General features: G+C 40.5%; 1 protein-coding gene across 3 annotated transcripts in view; it reads left to right on the top strand.

Moving 5' to 3' along the window:
• The window catches only part of WDR64 (WD repeat domain 64), a 115,809-nt gene that overhangs the window by 4,113 nt on the left and 84,494 nt on the right, over positions 1-27,202 (top strand). For 2 of the 3 annotated variants that reach the window (XR_011434165.1, XM_014738038.3), the window contains exons 3-8: positions 5,788-5,890; positions 8,162-8,265; positions 11,333-11,362; positions 12,607-12,717; positions 15,461-15,675; positions 19,365-19,499. Coding sequence is in view for 2 of the 3 variants with exons in the window: in XM_014738038.3 (XP_014593524.1) it covers positions 5,788-5,890; positions 8,162-8,265; positions 11,333-11,362; positions 12,607-12,717; positions 15,461-15,675; positions 19,365-19,499 (698 nt within the window). In the remaining variant the exon portion in view is untranslated. The remainder of the gene's footprint in view (positions 1-5,787; positions 5,891-8,161; positions 8,266-11,332; positions 11,363-12,606; positions 12,718-15,460; positions 15,676-19,364; positions 19,500-27,202) is intronic. The other variant, XM_023632598.2, reaches the window with a different exon arrangement.

Below are 27,202 nucleotides of genomic sequence, written 5' to 3'. Positions count from 1 at the left end.
TTGCACACCTGCATGCAGGGTAATTAAAATGACTTAAAAGTTATCTGTTCCAAGGTGGGTTAAAATATAAGTTGCATACAGGTTTTTATTTTCTTTTACCAGCTCTTCATTCTCTCCAAATGTTCTGCCCTGAATGTGTGTTCCTTATGTAACCAGAAAAAAAAAATGAATCACGAAGTATGGAGCAAGTCCTTTAAATAAGATAGTTCAAAGAAAATTAGTATACTAATGCATCATTAATAGTCATAAAATACTCCAAGCATGTCATGCATATAATTACTAGACTGAAATTTAAACTGTTGAAAAAGAAATTTGAGATCCTTGAGGTTACAGCCTACCCTGGGGAAGGAGATATTTTCTTTAAAAACGTTATTTGATTGAAACATTTCCTTTTGAAATGTAAAACTTTGTCTCTTCTGAAGGAGTTTATCTGGTATATTATCTCTTAAATTATTCCTCAAGAAATTTCAGTAATTTGATGTTTTTAGTATCCTTTTGAAATTATTTACGGCAAGCATTGTAATATTGTGTTATTACGAGTAAAAACAGCAAAATTTCTCTTTCCATAAGAGCAGATGTTCTACATGATGGCACCTACCTCCGTGTAGAGTGACTCTAAAGTACATAACATGACTGATGGCTGACTGATACACTTATGTGCACGGCTGACGCGCTGTCTGGGCAGGCAGCAAAGATGTCTGGTGGACAATTTGAACTAACAAAGAGGATACCTGAGCTCTGTTTCCTGTATTGACCCTTGAAAAATTGAGAATTATATTTACTCAGATGTTGACATTGATTGAATTCCTACCTGGCACTTGGGGCAATCTACATACTTCCTAACCTTCCTAATTACTTAGTACTCTAACCATGCACTTCCTCATTTAATCCTCAGACCAAGGCATAGGGCTGGGGTTATTATTGATTATCCTTGTCTTGCAGATGAAACTAAGGAACTTGCCTGAGGTCCTATGAGTATTAGGCAGTAGAATGGGGATTTGGATCCATGCCCAAGTCTAAAGCACCCAATATTGCCTCGCATAGGACACTCCAGGATTTCTTCCCACATCTCTTCTCAGACACTTAACAAATACGCTGTCATTACCTCCATAAAACTTACACCAAAATTACAAATCAAGTTAAATGACTGTAAACTGCTTTTTGAATATGGGTATCATAGACACATAGGACATTATTTCAAATTCATATAGGACAACACACATGGTGGGGAGTTCTCCACCCCTAAGAAACAGCGGAATTGATTAGCACAGAAATGATCATCAGCCCCATACCATTTCACATTATTACCTGAAAACTACTTTTTCACACTATCATCTGAGGTTAAATTGGCTGCTAATATTCATCAGTTTTTGGTTGTATTTTGCACGAATAGTTGAAATTGTACTGAATTGCACTTATAAAATGAGGATGTGATAGGATTCTAAAGGTGTCCCCACTCCCGAGATTCCTGTGCCCTGGTTATTCAGTCAAGCACTAATGTAGGTCGTGCTGTGAAGGGACTTTGCAGATGCAATTGAGGTTACTAATCAACTGACCTTGAAATAAGGAGATTATCCCGGATTACCTGCACCCAGTGTATCACACGAGACCTTAAAAACAGAAAAGGAAGGCAGAAGAGAGATTCCAAGCATGAGGGGGGTTTGAAGCACCATTGCTGGTGCTGAGATGTACGGGCCCATGGACTAGGGCTGCAGAGAGGCCTCTGGAAGCTAAAGGCAGCCTCAGTGACAATCAGAACGAAACGGGGGCCTCAGGCCAACAACCTGAATGACTTGGAAGAAGATTCTTCCTCAAGTCTTCAGCAAAAACCACGTCTCTACTGACATTTTGATTTCAGCCCAATGAGACCCATTTTGGACTTCTAGCCTATGGGACTGTGAGCTAATAAATGGGTGTTAAGTCACTATGTTGTGATAATTTGTTTCAGTCACAATAGAAAACTAATACAGAGGGCATGGTGTCAAAGTTCAAAAAGTATGTGTCGGGCCGGCCCAGTGGCGCAGCGGTTAAGTTCGCAGGTTCCGCTTCTTGGCGGCCCGGGGTTCACTGGTTTGGATCCGGGGTGCGGACATGGCACCACTTGGCACGCCATGCTGTGGTAGGCGTCCAACGTATAAAGTAGAGGAAGATGGGCACGATGTTAGCTCAGGGCCAGGCTTCCTCAGCAAAAAGAGGAGGACTGGCAGTAGTTAGCTCAGGGCTAATCTTCCTCAAAAAAAAAAAAAAAAGTATGTGTCTGCTGTTACAACCAACAAAAGCCAAAATGTGCCCATAAGAGGAATTCAAATTCAACAGCAATGGAAGGAGGTGCAACACTTAGAGGAGGAAACTGGAGAAGAGAGAGGCAAGAAAAGGACTAAGGATTGTTAGCTACAATCGACTTTGGAAGGACTAAGTATTATCATCTATAATCAACTTTGGAAGGTTTGCTGTATTTTTGTTTGTAAGATGGGAGAGATTTGGACACGCTGACAGGAAAGGTCAGTAGAAAGGGAGAGGTAGAGAGAAGACATGAGGGAAAAAGGAGACCATCTCGGAGGAGACAAAAGGAGACCGGACGCAGAGAACGGTGGAGGGATTGGTGTTGGAAAGGAGAAACGTGTCTTCCTTTGAAAGGGAAGGGTGGGAGGATGACTCCAAAACCCGGTTGGTTGAAAACAGGGTGGCAAGAAGAGCTGAGGAAGCTCTTGTCTGGTGGCTTCTACTATCATCTGAAGTAGGAGGTGAAGTCAGCTGCTGAGAGTGACAAGGACGTGGAAACACGTTTGATATGAGTGGAGAAGGTTTGACATTGCTCTGTGGCTAATGGACAAGATCATCTAGGGAGGCATGGGACAATGGCCGGGTGACACTGAAGCCCCAGGAGGCTGGAGCTAATGAAGATTGGTGGCCCCATCGAGGGGCTGGGAGATTTTCTCTGCGGCTCATCAGCCACAGCAGCATGGGTGCAAGGAGCACAGCAGTTGTATTTGCCCAGCAGGGGGGTTTCTTGCCAGGCTAATGCAGTGATATAAGGGGATGGCGGTATGGACATGTGTGACTGAGGTGACAGACCACGGATTCCAATCTGGGTAAGAAAAGAGGCGAGGGCCGCCGGGATCTGAGGGGTTGGGAGGTGTAAGGGGCTGAATTCCCCTCTCAGTTCTGATTGCTGGGGAAGTTATGAAGTCCTTCCCACTGAGGTTCCACACACCACCTGCGTATCACAGTGCCCACCTGACGAGTCTTTTCTATGAGAAGAACCAGTTTCATCCCCAAGTGGACTGATGGTTTTAAGTACTATCCCCAAAGAGAGCCTAATTTTCTCATTAGCGGTTGTGGTCTTGATATAATTTATGATATTTTTCCTCGCTTCCAGGTGGCCTTCTTAATCTAGCATTTCTAATGATAATCATAGCTAATATTTGTTTTAAACAATTACTATCTGCCAGACACAGTACAAAATGCTTCACATACATTATCTCACTTAAAACACCATTTTACAAAGTCAGAAGTTCGTCCTTTTATTCTCTGTTGAGGAAATTGAGACTTCGGGAGGTGAAGGTATTTGTCCAAGTTCTGAATGCTAATTAGTTGTACAGCCTGCACTCCAACGCTTGACCGTCTGATTCCATATTGTGGATTGAAATGCTACAGGGCTAAGGTGCACATTGATATATGATTGCTAACTGGGTAATGCACCAGTGAGTGATGGTGAGGAGATAGCAGTGACGGAAGGTTCCTGTCCACTTCAACTCAGATCTATTGAAAGCACTCCTCTTTCTCTTTTTTATTATTTATTTGTTTTTTGAGGAAGATTGGCCCTGAGCTAACATCCACTGCCAATCCTCCTCTTTTGGCTCTGAGCTAACATCCGTGCCCATCTTCCTCTACTTTATGTGTGGGACGCCTGCCACAGCATGGCTTGATAAGCAGTCCTCGGTCTACACCAGGGATCAGAACTGGCAAACCCCGGGCTGCTGAAGCAGAGCGCACAAACTTAACCACTAAGCCACTGGACCAGCCCCCCACTTTCTCTTTTATCAGTCCTTCAGAGGGAATTTGAGGCTAAGTCCAGAGGGTTTGTGCTCATGAAAAACGAGCAGTGATTTCTAAAAAGATGAAAAATTACTTAAGCTTTCATTGAGTGCTGATTTTGCTGGGAGGAGGAAGGGAAAACAAGAGAGAATGTCTGATGATCTTGATCTTCCCGCAGAATGAAATCGAACTGTAGGAAATGATGGGGGCAGTCGTTGTGTGTTGGGAGGTTTGGATGAGGAGGAAGGTAAAGGAAGAGGTAGTAACATTTGAGGAACGACTCATGGAAGGACATACGTTAGCATATAATGCGAAGCCATCATGTAGCATCAAAATAAACAAATGTTATAAAACAACTGATATATAGTTGGGTTTGATTTATTTTCGATTGACTCATTTAGTCACTAGGTCCTTCAAACTTAAAGTGCAACCACTCACGGGGAGCCTGTTAGAAATGCAGACTCCCAGCTGCCACCCCAGACCTATTGACTCAGAATCTGCACTTTTACAGGACGCCCAGTGCGTCTTCCGTCCACTAATGTTTCAGAAGCACCCCACCATTCATTCCATCCACTCCTTAACAGGCACCAACTAATCTCAAATTCACGCGAATAGCATCATTCATTTATAAGAATTTTATCTGCTTATTCATAAGACAATTGAAAAGCAGCTATCTTGTTTTTCAAATTCCTTGGAATTACACAATTTGGCAATTCACAGATAAAGAGCACTTTTCTTCTTTAGGATATTCTTTCATAGTAATTTATTTTCACGCAACACATAGAGAGTAAGATTTGGAACAGTTAAGTAGATAAACCACACAGTCTCTTCAATTCCAAAACTCCCTCTCAAAGCGATGAAAAGTCTTGCCCAGGAAGATTTGTGGAAAATGGGTAGGAATGATCATTTGAGAGTGGCCAAGCTCAACATCAAGGTTCTCAGCTGGGACCGTGTCTGATGACGGCTGATTTGATTTCCAGGTCAGTCCAGCTCCTAATAGATCCGTCAGTCTGAGCAAGGATACCAGCCTGGAAAGAAAAATTAGCGACTTCTCAAAAATCATGCACCCTCAGCATACGGTGTATTCAATACATTTAGCTACGTTCTCCTGCTATGGGGAACCCCCTGACATTTATAAATCAAGGTGTTAACCATTGACCCAAATTAGACTTTAAATTCAAGAAACATCAAATCTATTACTTTACTTCCATTTCTGAGATATTGTGCATGTTTGTTACCGAACCTGAAGTGAGTTCGCTCACCCGTTGCGCAGCAAGCCAATCTCTGACACCGGGTGTGGTGGAAGAAAGTAGGAATTTTATTTTTGCACAGCGCTGAGCAAGGAGAGAGGGCAGCTAACGCTGAAATCCCAAACTCCCAGAAAAGCTAAAAGGAAGGGTTTTTATTTGGGGCTTTAGGTAGGGAAGGGGGAGCATATGGCCTTGCTGGTCGGAGCTTTCCCACCAGCCTGTCTTTGGCCTTGAGACTACTTGCAGACAGGAGGGAGCTCATGACCTTGCTGGTCAGCAGCTTTCTCACCAGCCCGTATCTCTTTGCGGGAGGAGATAGTCCAGGTGGTTGTCCTTGATGCTGTCTGTCTCCTGGAGGATAGTGGATTCTGGAGCCAGGAAGCCAGAGAGTAAGCAGGGAATGAGTGTTTTGGTTTTAACCCCATATATGCTGGGTTTAATGCAGAGAAACTGATATCAGGGTCGATACCATGTTCACATGTGTCGTTTGGGATTTTAGATTTTTGGATACTTCTCCTCTGAAGAAGATTCTCTTGCTTCCCAGATGGATGAAGAAAGTTTGGTTTTCCTTGTTTCTAGAAAACAGCGAATTACAATTTCAGGTGATATTTTCACTTTCCCTTCCAGATTAATATGGGTTTGAATATTTTCTCAAAAATAAATATTGGGAATATAACATTTCTGTAGAATCACTTTTTATTTTATTTCCTCACTTTATAACTGGGGGGCGGGGAGTGACACTTTCGCACGCAGTATTAGAAGAAACTGTATCTGCAGGTGAGTTTGAGTACTTTCATTGCTCTCAGGACATTAAGCAGGGAACGTGAGGGGAAAAAATTCATATTTTCCTGAAGAGGTTCAGACCTCAAGTTAAAGCTCTCTGCAATGGCATCTCAGTGGTGCACGCTCCAGTACCCGATGGAATCACATTTCTTTCAAAATATTCTTATAATTGAATTTCCACTGATTAGAACTCCTCCCCACGCTCTCATCCCCGATTATCTTATGGAGGTTTAGTCTTCCATGCCTAAAACTGTGAATTTGGGCCAGTCACGGGGTGTTATCTCAGTTTAGGAAGTCTCCAGTTCACATAGGTCATTTATTTTTAAATTTGAGCCTGGGATCCAGAAACGCCCATCGCTCTCCACTTCAGGTGTTCTCTCCTTCCCTCTCTCCAGGGAGGGAGAAGTTCAGGAAGAGAGAAAGCTCCTTCCTCTGCTCCTGTTCTCCAGCATTTCATCCTAAATTCAGAGATGAAGTGTGTAGTCTAGGTCGAATCCGCTGTTGCTTAAAAAAGAGCCTGAACTTTCTCCAGTCCTTTGTGAAGCAAGCCCACCTTTGCCTTCAACCCTTCCTTAGCCCAACCATAGGCTTCACCAGGCCCAGCCTCTGGTCATCAAAGAGAGAGCCAGGGGGTGGTCCCTGGAGCCAACCTGCTGAGCTGAGGAGGGGCCAGCGAGCCACTGAAACCTGTTGCTGGCATCCTGAGGTAGAAATTGGAAAGCACGTTTCTAGATGGCAGTTGGGTTCTGTAATTCATTTGCTCACTCAACAAATATTTGCTAAAGTCTGCTACGTGGTCCAGGTAACTTTCTAAGTGCTGGGGACACAGTGGTAAACAAACAAACAGAGGTAGACAATAAGAAAATCAAACAAGCAAAATATGTTATATGTCAGAAGAGGTTGGTTTGGAGATGGGAGCGGGGTGTTGTGACTTTAAATAGACTGGTCAGGGAAGACACGGCTGAGAAGGTGAGGAAAGATCTGAAGCTTCCAGGGGGAGTGGAGTGGGTGGGGAGAGTGCTAGAACATGGGGTCAGAGAGGCAATGTGGGCGTGGGGCGAGGGCTAAAGGCTTCTGAGCTACAAGAGGACAGGCAAGATGTGAGGTACACTTGAAAGGTTTGTTCTGGCTTCTGTCCTGAAAATAGTCTGCAGTGGGGAAGGAGCAGAAGCAGAGAGAACGTGTGGTGGCTTGGAAGAGGATATGTGCTTAACCTATATCAAATTATTTTTTATTATATTTTTTAATTATAGGGGTCCCTAAGGAGTGTTTTAGACATTTTTTCTTATTTGTGCCCCTGCTCTCACTCCACGGAATTTTAATACCTCGGATGCACCGTGTATCTGTTTATGTACTATCTGTACGCCTGTGGTTTATACACACAACCCCCCAAGAACCAATTTGCACCCCCTTGGGGCCAATATTTTCTCAGTGGAGAATGCATGGTGTAGGGCGATAACACTAGAGTGTGAGATCCGTTCACTTGCTTTTCCTCTCTAAAAGTTAACGATTATAGACACTAAATCACCCCGGGAAGAGGTTAGATATACATGGCTTCATCATTCAGTACATAGGCATGGAAACAGGAAAGTGCCTAGTGCTTTTTTCAAAATGCACAAAGTAAAAACCAAAGCTTTAATAACAGTATTCAGGTAGTTTTCTTCTTTTATACTAGAAAGCCTGAGAGAGTATTAGGATTTTGTTCTGTGTAAACCATGATGGCGACGGTTCAAAGACAGGATTCCCAAGACATGAGCAAATCTCCAAATAGAAATGATTCCAAAAGATGTTTGGAAAACTCATTCTCTGTGAAATGTGCACGTGTGTGTGTACGCTTGTGTGTGTGTACATGTGGGGGAGTGGTGTGTATCTTACCTTTTCCCTGGGAATTTGTGCAGATTGGTATCTCCACGGATGATTGAAAAGCAACAGTTGCTGGGTTTTTACAATTTTCCTCTATTTTTTAAGGAAGTTGGGGCTTTCTAGCAAAATGCTTTCTTTTTCTTTTCTTTGTTTTAAAAACAAACCTAACAAATGAGTTTTAAGATCTTTACTGCTGGAAATTGAAATGAATATTACGCTGTTGACAGGCAGTAGAAGACGGGATGTGATTAAGTGCATCGTCAAGATTCCTCAGTTGGATTTAATAATAACAGCTTCTCAGAAAGGATTAATAACAGTCTTCAACAGCCAGGTAATTTGAAAGCTTGGATTCTTTCTTTCCTCCCTCCCTCCCTCCTTCCCTCCTTGCCTTCTTTCCTTCCTTCCTTTTGTTTTATCTGTGCATTATGTGTATGTATCAGGTGCAGCAGAAACCATAAACCATATTTCAGAGTTATTCCAAAAAATAAAGCCAAATATTATGAAAATGATAAGATTGCTGAGCCCTGGATCAATTTTTCAGATTTCGGTAACTGCATTTGGCAATATTCCTTGGGGTGTTATATTGAACCATGTGGCATCAGCGCAATTAAATGATGATCCTGGATAATTTATCAGAGAAAATCAGAAAAACTCACAAGTCAGGTGATTTGGTCATAATTCTACCAAGTAGTAAAAGGTTCCAACAAGAACCTTGGAGTAAAAAAAAGGCTCAAATTCCAGCCCCTCTATTTTACTAGCTATGATGTTAAGTAGGGAAGCTATGAGCCAACGTATACCTTTTCATGTCTCTTCTATCCATCTGCAAAATGAGGACACCAGGACCAGTCCTCTCTCCCTCAGAAAACTGTGGTGAAGGTCAAAAGAGATAATGAATCCAGAAGCATCTTATGAACAATAAATGCCCATATATATGTAAGGCATTGCTATTATTAATGCCATTTCTTTCTAAATTTGTAAATTTTGGACTTCCATTTTCAAAATACGAGCGATTATAATGGAATGTACGATGATACAGTCTATGTCATATGTCACTGTGAAAATTAAAGGTGAAGGTTTGGTGTTAAATATCAAAAAATAAATCCAATTATTAGCTTTATAAAGTAAAATATATTTGAAATAACCATCACGTGATCAAAATTTCAACAATAATTTCCAGCCCTTCAGTGATCTCCATCACAGGCAGCCAGATGCCATCAGAGGAGACGGCTGCCAGCCATGGGGTGGTGCAATGGGAGAGTCCCAGTGCCAGTGTGAGCCCAGCCTCCCTGCCCAGCCGTGCAGGTCACTTATCTCCACGCCCTGGTTCCTCCTGATCCAGAACCAAAGAACTTCCCTCCCTAGGTAGTTGTTCTGTTTAAATGAGTAAATACAAATAAAGTGCTTAGCGTCGTTATAAGCACTCAGTAAATGTTGGCAATTATGATTATGAACAAATGATGTGTAAACAAAAATGGATTTGCCTCATTTATATAGGAAAATCTTCCCTGGTCTCTTTTTTTCCTCCGTGCATTATTTCCCTTCTCATTTTCCACCTTTATTTCCTCAAAAATGGAACTAAGATTGTATCTAAAGAAAAATGTGAGGGGCTGGCCCCATGGCTGAGTGGTTAAGTTCACACGCTCCGCTGCGGTGGCCCAGGGTATCTCTGGTTCGGATCCTGGGCGTGGACATGGCACTGCTCATCAGACCATGCTGAGGTGACGTCCCACATACCACAACTAGAAGGACCCACAACTACAATATACAACTAAGTACTGGGGGGATTTGAGGAGAAAAAGCAGAAAGAAAAAAAGAAAAGAAGATTGGCAACAGTTGTTAGCTCAGGTGCCAATCTTAAAAAAAAAAATTTAAAAAAAAAGAAAAATGTGAGAAGGAAAATAATGATCTTCGTAATACAATAGTTCAGGATTATGTGAAACAAAATGAGGTGGCGTTCTCATATTTCCAGAGAGGCATCACACACATATGCACGCACGCTAGTCTATAGGTGCACGCATACATGCTCACAAACACACAGACACATCTCTTCCCTATAAGACAATGCAATGAGAGAGAAAAGATTGCTTAACAATTATTTTAAGATTTGATACACCAGGAATAAATGGTATTTTGAATGTTGCATGCCTTCCAAATAGGATGACACATTCTGTGAGAAAGTAATTTGGTAGAGTAGGTCACAGGAACCATTCATTAAAAGGTAGCCATTAATAATGCAAAATGTCTTATAAAATTGGCTCTATGTTTAGTAGAATAAACATAGGTAAGGATGTTCGTGGTGCTTTCTGGAGGGCTTTGATATAGACTCTGACTGTTATTAATGAAAATTCCTGCAAAAAAAGCTAGATTTTAAAAATTCAAATCACACCTATAAGGACTATGAAACTTTGAAAGATGATAGGAGAACTTTAAATATGTGGCTTCCACCAAAGATGGAGGTGGGGCAATAGAGGAGGAAGCCCCAGGTGTTGTGCTCTCTGCTCACCAGTTTGCTCAGAGCGCCTTCTGTTTCCCATGGAGAAAAGGTCCCCGGGCAGAAAAGGCGTTTTGAAGTCTCCAGATGAAAGACAGTCTGTGATGACCACGACTAACAGTTTTAGTTAAGGAGATCTATGACTTATTTTCCCTCCTGTTCACATAATCCATTCCTTCTGGGCAGCCTTTTTCTAGACTTTTCCCAAGACCATTCGAGCATGCCAAATAAACCAGGTCATCAACACACTTGACTACTTCCCTTTACCTTGGGAACAATTAACATGCCTTAAGGGTTTAAGAGGCTGCTCATGTATGTACCAGGTGTGCATGGAATAAATCTATGATTCTCCAACCACATAGAACCCAGGGCATGATATTCATTCAATAGATACTTACTGAATAAAAGCGGAAGCTCACTCGATAGAATGTTCTTAAGTCTCTCAATAACTTGAGCAATAACTTCCAAATAAAACAGTGGGTTTTTTTCCTACATCAATTTTTATTCATATTGACCTATTTAGCATTCTTTCAACTACTCTTGCCATTGCTGTAAGTATTACTTTGCATTCACAATTTTTGATATCACATGTTGCTCTGAATAACTAAAGAATGTGAGGCAGTTCACAAATAGAAGCAACAAAATAATTAGGAAAGTCTAAGACTCTAAGAGCACAGTCCCCAGGCTTAAAGACAAGCTGCAGAAGCGTAAACCTCGCCCGAAGCACACAGGGCACTATTCCCCAGGGCTGGGCTCCAGGGAAAGGAGAAACAGGCAGGCGACTCATGGAAGGCGGAAATGACAAGTGAGATCAAATCGAGGAGTTATTGAGTTGTTTTAGGGTCAATATTCTCATCTTTAATTGTCGTGCCAACTAGGTTTCATTATTGCCTTTCTTTGTTTATAGATGAGAGTTCAGACTAGCACCAATGTTACCGTAAGTACATTTTTTAAATTCCTAATTAAGTCAAACTTAGGGCTATGATCATGGTTCCTCCATAACTCATCACAATCGAATGAAGTGCCGGAATTGGCTCTGAGAATAAGATGTTTTCATAGGTTGTAAGCTTATGTTTATTGACTAGGATCAAAACTAAACTTTGAGCAACAGCAAAGAGGACCCTTTGCTTTCTGGAGTTAAACTGATTGCAGAGAATTGACTGGAAACTGATCACTCCTTGGAAGCTTCAATTTAAAAGTTTCGCCTGTTTTTCCAAGCACTCACTGTGGAGGGATGTGAAAAATGGACACAGCCTAAGTTGTGAGAACAACAAGGAAATAGCCAATGGAAATAATTGACAACATTTGATTTTAAACTTGAAAACGGCATAAAAAAATTTGAGTGCGATTTTTTAATTTGTTTAATCCATATCGCTAATTGGAAAAGTAATCTTGCCCCAATGTTGTGAAGCTGTGGTGACTTGCTGTCAGAATCCCACCGTGGCTTTATGAGACATGGGCAAGGCTGGACTCTTCACCCCCCCTTACATGCCCTGAACGCACTGAAGTACAAAGGAGGGTGCCAGGCGCCTGGCAGAGGAGGCCCGCTTCTCCCTAAGCCTGTTAGAATTCCTAACACGCTTTACAGAGGGTTCAAGGGCGTGACTGACATGACCTGAGGCAGGCACTCAGACGTGGGAGCTGCCGTTCTTGTTCAGTAGTGTGTGGTTGCTGATAAGAAAGATGCTGCCCACACCAACTTCTCCACTTTAGGCAAGACACAAGACAAACTCATTGGCCTCACCTTGACCATTGCCCCGAGGACCACTAAGATCTTTTCTAGCTAAAAGTTTTAAGCATGGGGATAACTTCAGAGAACTTGCTTAATCAGTGCCCTAAATCTAGTCTCCCCGTGTCCCTGTGAGGAAGTGTCCTCACAAAGGTGAATAGTGCAGAGATGACTGCTCTGCCGGCCACCCTGTGCTTCCAGGGAGCTGCTCCAGGCACTGGCTGCATCATTCTCCAGCTGATGGTGCTGAGACACTCAGGGTAAGGATGAAAGGGAAAAAGACGAGAGCCTCTCCTCCAACCTCAGAGAAGAGACATTGCGAGGCTCCTCTGCAAACAAGGAGGCCAAATGGGGCTTTTAACGTAGCGAACCTACTCTTTACTAACCATCGCCATGTGATGGAACAAAATACAATATTACACCCCCACCCCCATTCTATGCTTTTCTGTCAGGACACCTCCTGGATTACAGGATGTGATTATCTCTCACAGCTGAAACGAATTGTCGCCACTACAGAAAGGACCATTATCGTCTGGGATTACAAAGCTCAAGGGAGCAGCCAGGTACTGTGCTAAGAGAAATACTCGAAGAAACTCGATTGTCTTTTCCATACTGGTGGGATATGAGCAATCCACTTTCTCTACTGAATATCACTTTCCTCATATGGAAAAAACTGATAATCAAGTCCAGCTTTAATATTGTGTAAGGCTAATTAAAAGAGAATGTTCTTTCCTTTTAGTGTATGTTTAATTTCGGGGTATTTGTTTTGTTTTGTTTTTGAGAGAGAGGGGCTAATTCCTTTCTTCTTTCATACCCTTCTCTGAATCCAAGTGCTATCTGTTTGATTGTGTTCATGTTATCAAGTTCAAAGCCTTTCTCTCCAACCCAGCTTGTTTGGTAAGAAAATTACTAAAATCAAATGCTTAATTCTGGCAAAAAATCTAATGGGGCAGATGTTAATGTTAATCTCTTTAGGAGCTGAGATGTGACCACTTAACCAATTTACAATGTTTATTTATTAACTTGTTTATCTGCAGACCTATAGAAGTAATGAACATGTTCCTTGCACTCAAGCAAAACTCAGTCTTGAAGAGTCTCATGAATAAACATAATATATAACATTCAGGTCCAGCAAATTCTACAGTAAAAAGAACAAGTGCAGTAGGGGCTTCGGGAGAGGTGAAATCACTGAGCATTGGGATTATATAAAAATGCCCTCGGGCTGGCCTTGTGGCGCAGCAGTTAAGTTCAAATGTTCCGCTTTGGTAGCCCGGGGTTCGCCAGTTCGGATCTTAGGTGTGGACATGGCACCGCTTGGCAAGCCATGCTGTGGCAGGCATTCCACATATAAAGTAGAGGAAGATGAGAACGGATGTTAGCTCAGGGCCAGTCTTCCTCAGCAAAAAGAGGAAGATTGGCAACAGATGTTAGCTCAGGGCTAATCTTCCTCAAAAAAAAAAAAAAAAAGGAAAAAATGCCCTCAGAAAGAAGGCCGACTTTGAAGGACAGGGAGGATTAAGAAACTTTCCTCTGTGCCTTACTTGTGACTGGTCTCGGTGAAAAACTAAACTTCTCGTGCTTGTCCACAATGCTGTAACCGGGAGGTAGTGATGCCGGGATGGTTTCAAAGAAGGCAGCTGGTTGCTTAATGTACTTTACATGATGTGTGACTATCTCGTGTCATATAGTTTGACTGCAACTCTCCTCCCAGCTCTCTCCTGTTTTCACTCTTGCTTTTCAACCCCTGGAAGCCGCTGATTCCTTGAAAGTGTCTCCTTCCACTCTTCGGTTGCCCTCCCTCCGCTCTCCTTCCCTTCCCACCTGCACCGCTGGGTGGATCATCCGACCTGAAGTCATCCTCACCCTCCATTCTCTTAAATCTCTATCCTCAAAGCTCTAGGCCCGGAGAGATGCTGCAGCCTTTCTCTGCTCCTTTGCAGCGGCGAGCGCTGCTGGAAAAAACACAAAGCCGTGCTATTTGGCATCACTACAAATTCAGGGTCTGCAGACTCACTTGGGCGCGGGTGGCTTCCATCAATCTCTTTCTTATCTTTGCCAACTCGCCTTCCCATCGCCAGCAAGTATTCCAAAATTCCCTTCTTCTCCTCAGGCCCTCTCCCACTCAGCAGATGAACTGGCCCCTACTTTCCTGAAAACACTGAGTCTATAAGGCTTGTCCTCTTTCAAATTCTAGCCCTCTCACCTACAGCTGTAACGAGGGGTGCACTCCTCCTTCCCTCCTTTCTTACTTCCTCTTTCTGAAGACAAAATATCTTTGTGTCTGATGCTCCCCCCAACCCCCGCCTCGTCCAGAACGAGGCTCCATAGCATCTTCTCTCTCTCTTTTTGACATGAATCTCCCCTTCTAGGATCCTTTCTCTCAACCTCCTCTGAATCTTCCTCTCAACCAATTCAGGTCTGAGATCTAAGGTCACCCTCCCTGACCGTGGAAACTAAAGTGGCCTCTTCAGTCACTCTTCATCACAGTACTCTAGTTTATTTCCTTAAGTGCACTTCTCATTATCTGGAGTTATCTGCTTTATTCATCCATCTTCCCCCAATAGAACGATAACTCCACAAAGTCAGAAACTTGTCTTGTTCATCACGAAATGGCCCGTGCCCAGAATAGTCCTTGGCACATCATAGGTGTTCAGTAAACATTTGTTGAATGACTGAATGAACTTCTAAATATGTTCGAGTCTCACTCATTCTAAAGGAAAAAAATGAATTAAAATTTTTTTGCACATCTTTTTCTTCTATCTTAGGTAGAGACTGGATTCCAGGAGGGCAGTAGCCACATAGCTTAGTGAATCCAGTTCTGTAGCACAGAGTCAGCTCGACAAATGCTTGCTGAATGTTTCCGGATAAACTTAGATGTTAGGATAGTTTTCTCCTTGTAAAATAATTGGGACTTTAATACTTGATTTTCTTGTTTAACACCCAGTTTTATGTCATCAGTCTGGTAAGACTTGAACCTTTTTGTGCTTCCTGTTAATATTGCCTTACAAATTCAAGAGAGGGACATTCACAGGAACACATCAGAAATTCTCATTGCTTGTTGAGCCAGAGGTGGGTAACCCACCCTTTTCACCACAAAACACCCAAAAGCACAGTGGTGAGCTCAGAGTGAATGTTTATTAACTGTTCTTGGTTAACTTTGGTTTTTTTCAAGTTCCTTTAACACTGTAGAAGTATCTGGAAGGAGAAACATCAAAAAGTAAAACTTCTATCAAATAATAGGGGCAATATTTATATTTAGATATTTAGAGCAATGGAATAACTTACCAAAACGTTCTTCTGTTTCAGGAAAACTATTTTGTCATCAAGCCTATGGATCACTGCCTCCTCTGCGTGTGCACAGTGTCCCTGCCCGACCAACTCTGCCGAGACGACATCCTCTTAGGGGATGATGGAGGTTTCGTGAACAAATTCACAGTAAATAGTGATGACTTTGGACTGAAGCAGGCAAAATCCAAAAAAAAATTACAAACTCAGGTCCTGGACTCAAAGAACTTTAAAAGGTAAGGGTATTACATGCGTAGTCCAGTTGTTTAATACAGACATTGTTCCAGTGTTTGTATAGCGGAAGCAACGTGAGACCCCACGGTAGAGATCTGAAACACAGAGCTGAACAAGAAACACTTCTGGCCTCAAGGGACTTCCGGTACAATAGAGCAGACAGACAGGAAAGTCAGCAACCGACATGCCTATTCTGAGTGCTATTGACAATCAAAATCTTTAGGTACTTGAATGAATGAAAGAGTTAAATAAAAAATTAAATCATGAAAAAACTATAAAAGACATCTACGACTATTTACTAGCCCTTGAATATGGAAGAAGATTCTACAAATAAAAGCAATGGATACAAAATTCAAAGAAAAACTTTGATAGATGACTATACACGAAAGAAAACCTTCTGGACATCAAAAGATTTTTTAAAAGTAGGTAATGAATGGAACAAATATTGATAATAAATATTACAGACAATGAGTTTACTCTTTAATAGGTATTAGAACTCAATTAAAAAACAATAATTCCTCAAGAGAAAAACGGGCAAAGGCCCAGAACAGATAGTTCACACACATGCACATACAGTACAAGTAGACAATAAACATCTCAAAATGATCATCAGGCAAAAATGCTAACGAAAATTATCTCTAACTAATGAGATTATGGGTGATTTTTATTGTCTTCTTTATCATTGCAGTGTTTTTGAAGTTTTTAGAGTAAGGCATATATTACCTTTACTAGCAGAAAGACAAATTTTGTATTAAATATATCCCCTGCATTAATCAAAGAAGTAGAACTTAAAATCAGATACAATTTCTCACTTATACAATTGGAAAGTATTGAAAATGGGGAAGATGCTATGAGGTGGGCATTCTCACATACTGCTGGTGATGGAGGTATGAGTTGCATCCCTTTCTGAAAAGCAGTATGGGCAGACGCATAAGTGTCTAAATAAACATTTATGCATTGGGACCTGGGATCCCCACATGTTTAAAAATATAAGTATGGATGGGGCCAGCCCCATGGCCGAGTGCTTAAACTTGCATCCACTGCTTCGGGGGCCCGGGTTTGCAGATTCAGATGCCAGACACGGACCTATACTACTTGTCAGCCATACTGTGGTGGCAACCCACATACAAAACAGAGGAAGACAGATGTTAGCTCAGGGCTAGTCTTCCTCAAGTAAAAAAAAGGAAGATTGGCAATAGATGTTAGCTCAGGGCTAATCATCCTAAGGAAAAAAAAAAAATATATATATATATGTCATGGTTATCACAACATATTATTTCTAATAATAAAATACATAGTATCTAACTATAGAAGGATTAATTTAAATGATCAATCATTTAAATAAATAATTCAGATATTATATAAATGTATAATATAATATTCTATAAATATATATTTACATATTTTATAAATATATCCATGCATATGTCACATATTTATATGTAAAATATATATTTTGCCAGACTCCTAAAAAATATTTAATGTATCAAGGATGTTTAATAAATCATAGTATAACCATATTAGGGAATGCCATGCACCCCCATTAAATTATGTTTTGAAAAATACTTAATATGGAAATATGAATGATATAATATTAAGTAAAAAAATATTTTTACTTTTCTATGTACATATAAATCTAGTTTTATAAAAAGATACATCTATGTGTATGTGCATCTGTGTCTGTGTATTTCTACACTTCTACTTATAAAAATATTGAGTGTAAATATCCCAAAATATTAATAATGATTACCTATGGGACTTCAGAGAGGTGATTTTTATTTTTTCTTTATAGTTTTCTACTTTCTAAATTTTGTACAATGAAAATTTTTCTTTTAGAATAAGAAAAATCCTTTTAAAAATACAGGATTATACTGTCATTATTGTGACAAACATTTTATCCCAGAGTTAGAATATGCAGTTAAAAGATCATTGCAACTGTCACTACAATGGAATTATTGCTGGAACCCTAAGAATGACACAGTAACGATCCATCTGGCTCCATTTTCCATTCCTCATACAAACAGTATCACTTAGTTCCACCAAGAGCTAGACTCTGATGAGGCAGTTTGTTAACACGTGATGTGCTGCTCTACAAACTAGCATGCATTTCATTCCAATGATGATAGGCTCTTAGGACAGATGCCGAGACATGAATCTTCTCTTTACTGAGATGTGTGTCACCTGTCAGGAAATTCCATGGCTTGTTTCCCTCCGTGTCCCCATTAGATAGATATGTTAGAAATGAGATTGTGGATCTGAGGAATTTGAGGAATCTGGGTACAGTTAAATGAATGCTAATTCACATTGGTTCTTTTGGGTGACTATTCACGTGTAGATGATTTAATCATGTAGATGATCGACATGTACACAATTTATTATTTGAGACTGAAGTATACGTGTAGGCTGCATGTTGAGGCATTTCCTTACCCCAAGAGATCTTCAAATTCAACAGAATGAAAAGTATTAAGGCTAAAGAGATAATTAAATTCTAGAGTCATCATGAAAGTTTTCCTGCAGTTGATATCCACACAATTCATTCATATTGAATGGGGGGGTAGCAAACACTGGTATGCAAAACATTGTACAAATTAAAGAAAGAAGTAGCCAGCATCCAGAGTTCAAAATTAAACACACTGTGGCATGCAAGGAGAAATCTCCCTCTCCGCTCTCTTCAATACCATATTGTTGAACTTGCCTGCCTTGAGTTATAAACGTGTATTCCTCAACTAGAATCTAAGGAACTTGGGGACAGGAATTTTACCTTAGGAGCTGGCCCGGTGGTGCAGTGGTTAAGTGTGCGTGTCCCACTTCGGCGGCCTGGGGTTCACCGGTTCCCATTCCAGGTGTGGACATGGCACTGCTTGGCAAGCCATGCTGTGGCAGGCGTCCCACGTATAAAGTAGAGGAAGATGGGCATGGATGTTAGCTCAGGGCCAGTCTTCCTCAGAAAAAAGAGGAGGATTGGCAGATTTTAGCTCAGGGCTAATCTTCCTCAGGAAGAAAAAAAAAATTTCCCTTAATCATCTTTATGTCCTTGGTACCTGGGATACAGTAGGTGCTCAATAAATGTTTGTGAATGAGGAAACAAATACTGTAACATAGGAGGAAATATAACACCATGAAGATGGCTTCTTCCAGTTAAGAGGAGAGTTTTATGGCAGAAGTTCACCCTCTGACACCTAGCTTCTCACTCAAATGTCCTGTGTACTGATGAGCGAGCCTGTGATGAGGATTCACCAGTGCTCTGGGATTATAAATTTCCCAATTCTTCAGTTTTGGAAATATTCATGGAAAATATGAAAGTGAGTTGACTCGTGTAAGATATAAAACAATATGAAACGCAGTCTTCCATTTGTATGATCAGAATTTTTTCAGTAAAGTACAGATAATAGTGCCAATATCGGACAGGGATTCTTCTAGATTATTCCTTTAATTCTGAATCTATAGCTCAAAATTTGATGATATTCTTTTATTTTTCCACTTTAAATATGCTACATTATCAAAATTTAACAGCAAACTGTTGTTAAACAGTTAAGTGTGGTATAATGCATAAGGTGGTGTTATACATGCAGGCTTTACCGCAGTTCAGAGGTGTGATCTGGCTAAAGTCACAGGGAAACGCCCAACAGAAACTCAACGTGATGTGTTTGTTTGTCTAAAACGACCTCTCGTTTTTTTCTTTTAATTCCAGCGTTAAGAGGAAGCTACATAATGACTGGGTTATGAAAATTAGATACATTTCAGCCCTAAATTGCTTTGGATCTTGCTCCTTAGACAGTGCTCATTCACTAGTTTTGGATTCCTTGAAGAGACTTGAGGATAATTTGTAAGTACAGTAGTTTATAGACAGCAACATTCTGTGACTTTCAGATTTTTCACAATTGATAAGCCCATGGCAGCCCTGGAACTTTCAAACTGGTTTTGAGAAAAATCAAGTATTAGTTATTCCATTTGTTTGACGAGATTAATTAGATTTTCAGGAGGAAGTTGAAGATATTCATGCAAATCTGAACATGACGTGACTTCACAGCAGTAATTTTGCTTGTTGGTTGTTTATCACTATAATCTTTTGGAATAAATCAATTCAGGTGTATCTGTAACTAGATTTTCCAAATATAGATCTACTAGTAAAACTTTATACTTTTAAGATCATTTTTACAGGTCAACTGGCTAGCCAATAGCCTGTGAGTGTCTGTAGCACGATCATCATGTTCCATTTGTAATAAATACACAAAATGGCTTTCTTATAGACAGGCGAATTTGAATAGTGCGTAGTCTTATTTTCTATCTGGTTAAATATTGGTTAATATATAATAACTATAAAACAGCTATTGTACTTTGTTTCAGTTTTAAAAAAATGCATTGAATTATATGCTACAACATGGATAAAGCTTAAAAACATTATGCTAAGTGACAGAGCCAGACACAAAAGACTGCATATTGAACGATTTTATTTATAAGAAAGGTGTAGAAAAGGCAAATTTATAGAGACGGAAAATAGATAAGCAGATGCCTAGGGGTGATGTGGGAGCAAGGATCCCAAGTGGACACAAGGGAACCTCTGATGAAAATGGTCTAAAATTTTTTTGTGGTGATTGTATACAATGCTATAAATTTACTAAAAATAATGAAATTGTACACTTATAAATGAGTGAATTTTATGGCATGTAAATTATACCTCAATAAAGCTGTCTTAAAAAAATGTGTGGAAACTTCTGGTTGCCAGTCTGACATGTAAGGAGTTTGAAAGTCATCACTCAGACCTAACATCAAGTGCAAAACTAAACAAACTGAAAAATCAATAACTCTTCTCAGATCCATCAAACAAGTGAGGTCACAAGTCAAACTGCTGCCCCCAAACTTGGAGCGACAGGCAGGCAAATACTGAGAATCCCAGCCTACAGGAGCAGAAATCCACAAGCAGAAACCTCCAGGGAAACCAGTACCAGGGTAGGGAGAGGAAACTGTAATTGACAAATTGCTGGGGGCTCAGGTAGACAAGACTGATAGTTAAAATCTCCAGAGACCCCGTCATGGGGGTCCCCACACTTTTGTGAGTTTCATCTCAACGAGCTTGACCAGTTTCTCACAGTGAATATTGGACAAAAATCTTCTCCTGCTTCTGCGGGAGGAAGGAGAAAATGAACCACCTTGAAATATACCAGAGCAGTCTTCTTAACAAGGCCTGCTCTCCAGAGAAACTATTTTACCAGAGCCTAAACCATTAAGATTTTATCAGAGACTAACCCACTTGGGAGAAGGGAAATACTCAACTCTAGACAACTCTAGTCTTCCTGTCCCACTAAGAGAGGGAGGGAAGAGAAGCGCTGGTGAAGTTCCCGTTTCAGAGGAACAGGTTCAGCAGAAGGCTGAGACCCAAGCATAGGACTACAGACTGCTCCCCCCTTACCGCTACATTATTGAAAGCCTATTTACAGCAGTTCTTTTTACGTAGTCCATCAAGTCCCACTAGCAAGAAAAAGTTACACAGCATACTGAAAGCAAAAATGCAGTTTAAAGAGCGTCAGAACCAGACTCAGCTGGAGCAGGGATGTTGGAATTATCAGACTGGGAATGTAAAGTAACTATGACTAATGCACTAAGGGCTCTAACAGATAAAGTAGACAGCATGCAAAACAGATGAGTCATGTAAACAGAGAGGTGGACATTTTAATAAGGAATCAAAAAGAAATGCTAGAGATTAAAGAAAACTGTAATAGAAACAATGCCTTTGATTGGCTCAAGAGTAGACTGACATGGGTTAGGAAAGAATCTCTGAGCTTGAGGATATGTCAGTAGACACTCTAAAAATGGAAAAGCAAAGAGAAGAATGACTGAAAAAAATGGAATAGAATATCCAAGAACAGTGGAACAACTACAAAAGGCATAACATACGTGTAATGGGAATACCAGAAGGAAAGAGAGTAAGAGAAGAAATATTTGAAGCAATAATGACTGAGAACTGCCCCAAATTAATGTCAGATACCAAACCCCAGGTCTAAGAAGCTCAGAGAATAGCAAGCAGGATAAATGTCAATTTGATTTTATACTATGTTGGCATTTCATAATACATTCATAGCCATAAAGAAATATTGTGAAAATGTATGCAAATATAATATGCCCTTGTGGTCCTATAGAAAACATATATTCTACTTCAACATCCAGAGAGGGGGTTTTAATTTCCTAGCTATACAAATCTACAGCCATGATTTTAACAGCACAGATATCTCCAGTACACTTACCAGGGTAATTCTAGCAGTTAATACGGCAACCAGAAAGTTATACAGGTCATGTAGTTCAGCCTTTAATCCAGAAGTGTATCAATTATTCAATAAATATTTACTAAGTCACCATGTGTTAAGCACTGTGGACAATACAAATATGTTTAAGTCATGACCCCTGCCTTTAAATGCTTAAAATCTAAGTGGGAAGACAAGAAATATAGATATGAAATCAGTGGTATGTTGGAGCCAGCTCATATTGGCTAATGAGAGCTGATTGCTAAGATTTCAGGAATTTGACAAACTTATTGTTAAACACGGCCATCATTTAAAAATAAGCTCGCAATTCAATTATATTAAAAACAAAGGCAATAAATACTCAAAACTCATGACTTCCTATTTATTTTACTACATTTTACTATTGTTTATGCTTTTGAGGATTTTATGTCCTCGAGAACATAAAAGTACTATATAACGGTGTGAAACTGTATATCTTTTCTCAGCTCCATGTTCAGAGATATCACATTGCTAGTTTGAAATCTGCCATGATAGGAATATTTATACCATGGAGCACAGCAAATGTTGTAAACCAATGGCAAGAGTTGTGTTATAAACCAGTGGCACTCTCCCATCTCCTCTTCCCTGGCCCCAGCTGAATACGAAACATCTACCAGCACACCACTGCACAGGATAATTCACACTGCAAAGCAGAGCAGTTCAAGGCCAGTTGGATGGGGTAGGATTATAGGCATAATAGGAGTTCGGAAAAGGGAGTGATAAATGATAGTCCTCTAGCAAGCCCATAGAGATAAAAACAAGAAACCTTATATAGGGGACTATGTAAATACATTTGGTAGCGATTTCATTAAACAAGAAAGTATCCAGCAGCCACAATAAACATAACTAGTCAGCATTTGGACGAATGAAGTGACTTATTTCTTCCTTCTTAAAGAGTATCTGTACATTGGTGTGTTTAGTTGCCTATTGTCAAACTAACATTACAAAATAGAAATCAAAAGATTAGTCTGAACAATATTGACAGGCCCTAACTTCCAGCACGTAGAACTTTTCTCTTCAGAAACGCCAGGATCCCTCTCTCCGACCTCTGTGTCTTACCTTATCAACTCTTAAATGCTCTAACTCCCACTCCACCTGCTCAGTGCTTCGTCTCTCCATTAGGTCAAATTTTATCATCCCTCTCTTTGACTTTCTCCCCTCCCTACCCACCTGGACTCCAGATTAACCATCTGAGCTCATATCTCACCAGCATTCGTCTTTGCTTTACATCCCTATCTGTCCACTGCATCAATCAGCAAAATCCCTACCCTTCCACTCAGCAGAGACCTTGGCGCGGCCTCCCAATCCTTTTACACACCTTTGATATCCTCCCTGTCCCGTTCCCTAGTGACTATTCCAAACGTCAACTCCTTTCACTCTCCATGGATATCCTGTCCTCCTACAAGACCAAAAAACCCTGAGACCTCAGGAGTCATTCCCTAACACCCCAGATCTTGCAGATTTTCTATATCCACACCCATCCTTAAGTCTTTTCTTTTTGTTTCAGAAATGGAGGTATCAAACCCTCCATGGGTGACATTCCACTTAACTCCTTCTTCTGCAGGATCTTGCCGTTTCAGTTTCTCCCACTCTCTCACTTTCAACCTATAATGCTCAAGTCCCTTGTGATCTGAGTAATGCTTTCCTTGAGCTACAACCTCCTTTGATCTATCACACTACACTTCTTCTGGAAAGAGTAGTGTGCATTCACTATCTTTACTATCTTGCATTATTCATTCCCTCTATAACCCTCTCTAATATAGCCGCTCCCCCTTTTACTCTATAAAAAGGGCTCCCACATTGCCAATGATGTCTACATCAGCAAACCAGTGGAAACAATGTATCAGATAGTCTGGGGGCATTCAGCATTACTGATTTCACCCACCCAGAAACTCTATTCTCTTAACTTTTGGGAAGCCAGAGTTTTCTCCTAGTATTTTACTGTCTGTTCTTCTTCCTTGTGATTCCTCTTTTTGTGCCTGCTCTTAAATGGTGGTGTTCTCTAGAGTTCTGTCCTTAGTCAACTTTAATTTTCACTTTCTACTCAATCCTTGGGTGATGTTCCTCTTCAATGTACTAATACCTATAAGCTGATGAAACCCAAGCTATTGTGACTTTTGGACTTACATATATCTGTTCACCATCTCCACTTGGACATCTCATACCCCTAAACTCATATGTTCAAACCGAACTTCACTTCCCCCACCTCTTAATCTGTGCCTTTTATAGCATTTTCATTTTTTCTTGATGACACCATGATCCATCAAATCACCCTCGGCAGAAATCCAGCAATCCCACATGACTCCTTCCTTTCCCTCAACTCCCACAGTCATCAGTCACCAAATTCGCCCATATTGCCTTACAAATACCTGTTAAATCTGTCTTATCTTCTGTACCTCTCTCCCCTTAAGCTCTTATCTTCAACTAGCCTCTTGCCTCAATACTCTTCCAGAGCATTCTTATGAAGATGATAGCCAACCATCTCAATAGCTTTCACGCTTCTCCATCCTCTACCACAGCACTTCCATAACCTGTGAACCTCTCCACCTTGGCCCCTTTGCTGCTTTGCACTTAGGTTCCTGTAACTCTGCACTTCTTGCTGCTCCCTGGATACCGTATGCTGGGACTTGGCACGTGCTCAGTGCCTGAAATACTCTCCCCACTCTTCCCCTTACTTCTCTACCACAACCTGCATAACGGCCACCCCCCTTTTTTTGGGAAAAGAGCAAGTTTTTTATTTTTAAATTTTCTTACAGTTTTATGGAGGTGTATTTGATCCCATACTTTTTTAAGGATCAGATGATACCATCTCTAGGGAATTTTCCTGACCTTCTCCCAGCACCCCCTTTCCCAGCTGGGTTAGGTACACTTTACATACCTCAGTCGTTGTATTTATTGCATTTTAATTATGTTTACGAGTGTGTCTTTCCAAGACACTAAGCTTGTTGATTTTTTATCTATCCAACATTCTCTTTCTGATTGTCTTATAGTTTGAGCAAAGCTACATAGATGACTCAGAAGAAGCTTTAGAGCAGAAGTCTGAATATGTATTATTTTAGGAAATACTCTGATTGAGGCACTGTACTAGGTGCTGGGAATTTAAAGATGCATATAAGACTAGGTCCTTGTTCTCCTGTCTACTAAGGAAGAAAACAAATAGATTCCCATGGAGGGTGATAAGTTCCATGATACAGATTCAGGAGAGGTGTATGGGAGCAGAAGAGAGTTCTCAGAGCATCTTAAGATAGGATTGTGGGGAGAGAAAAATTGGGAAAGGCTTCACGAAGAAGGTGTCACACATGCTGAGTTTGAAGAACTGGTAAGAGTTAGCCAGGCAAAGCAATCAAGTGAGAGTGAAGTGATAAATAGCCATATTAAAGAAACGGCATTTACAAAGGTATAAAGTGAAATGGAAGGTGGTGAGTCCTGGAAAGTATAGGTGATTCAATATGATGGGAACACAGAGAGGAAGAGTTGGAAAAGCTGAGTCTGGACTGGCCAAACATGAAAAGACCTGCATACCATGCTAAAGAGTTGGAATTTTAACCTGAAAGCTACAGGAAGCCATTGAATGCTTTAGACAGGAGAGTGATAAAATATGTGTTTTGGACAGATCACTCTAGCAGCTTGGTGGAAAACAGACTGGGGAAAGGAAAGTTGAAAAGAGGGAGACCGTTGGGAAGACACGGTACTAATGTAGAAAAGAAATGAGAACATGAACATAATCAGTGGAAGGAAGGATGGAGAAAGAACAGATTGGTGTATAATTTACAAGAGTTGGTGACCTACTGGATGAGAGGAATAAAGGAAAGAGAAGAATCTAAGTTTCATTTTTTCATTCTCAGCAATATTTATTGCATGACTATTACAGACCAAAAACTGTTCCAAGAAGTGATATAATGGTCTACAAAAAAGACTAAGTCTCTTCTCTCCTGGAGTGCATGTTCTAGTGGGAGAAACATAGTAAACAAATAAATAAATAATACAAATTTACGTGAGCATGTTATGGAAATGAAGACGGGTGACAGGACAGAGAGTGATGGGAGGCGGTATTTTTGATGGGATGGTCAGGAGGGACGGCTCTGGGGAGATATCATTTGATCGCAGGTCTGTTGAAGTGAAGAGCAAATCATGCAGAGATCTTGAGGAAAGCGTTGGAGCAGCAGGTGACTGCCAGGCTTCTGGTTGGAGGACTGTTTGCATGGCTGTGCTATTTACTAAGACAGAGAGAATTTAAGTGGAGGAATAAGTTTGCAAGGGAGCAAATGAGTTCTAATGTCACTTCTGCCACTTATTTATTGGCCAGGTGGTCTTGGGCATGTTGCTTAACTTATTTGAACTTCAACAACCTCATTTATGAATGAGAATAATACTAACTTTCTACCTCACAGGATTTTTGTACTGCTCAAATAAACAGAGATGGATGGAGGTGCTTTGAAAACTGCAAAAGACTGTAACAGTTGAAAGTATTATTATTTGCTTATAGATGTTTAAGCTTTTTCATGAAGAATGGGTTTATAAAGAACACTTTGATTTCCACGTGCTGTCTAAATCTATGATAATAAATACTCCAACAGTGGAGGAAAGGAAAGGCGCTAATCTTTTCCTTTGAGAATAAGTTAGAATGGGGCCAGTATTCCCTTTTTCCAAGCGTCAGGATCTGTGAATCAAGTGGGGAATTCTGGTGTTAGGTTTTAATGAGATAGTGATCTTTTTGATCTCACTCAGATTGGATACCTCCTCTGTCGTCAGGGAAAATATGCCGTTCAACTAGCACGATTCTAGGCAAATCTAAGTCCTTCTTGTGCGTGTGGAGTAAGTTCAAGAAGAGAATTGAGTTAGTCACACTCTCATACTCTCCGTCTCTTATTTTAGTCCTTTTTATCTTCATATCCCATTCCATTTTCACACATGTGCACAAGCGTGTGTGGACATAGACAAACAGAGGCAACCATTCTACTGGGCTTAATATATCTTTTTGTTTATGTGTTTCCTCAAAATGTATGTTCGCATGTATTTTTTATTCATGTAATGGTATTGTAGGGAATTTAAATTCCTACTCTCTACGGTGTTTCACAGATTCAGTACTTAGTAGTCATAAACACTTAGATTATCTAGAAAGTTTTCTTTTGCATACTAGCCAGAACTTTCTGGTCTTCGCTCTGAAAAGCATCTATTTTGCAATGCTAGGAGTTTGTCTTTGAGCTCAATTCTGGACTTCCTCATATTTACCATATCTCCTGGAATGTGG

This window comes from Equus caballus, chromosome 30 (assembly GCF_041296265.1).
Source record: "Equus caballus isolate H_3958 breed thoroughbred chromosome 30, TB-T2T, whole genome shotgun sequence".
Taxonomy (NCBI): domain Eukaryota; kingdom Metazoa; phylum Chordata; class Mammalia; order Perissodactyla; family Equidae; genus Equus; species Equus caballus.
The sequence above is the reverse complement of the archived record's forward strand: the minus strand, read 5'-3'. Positions and strand labels throughout refer to the sequence as shown.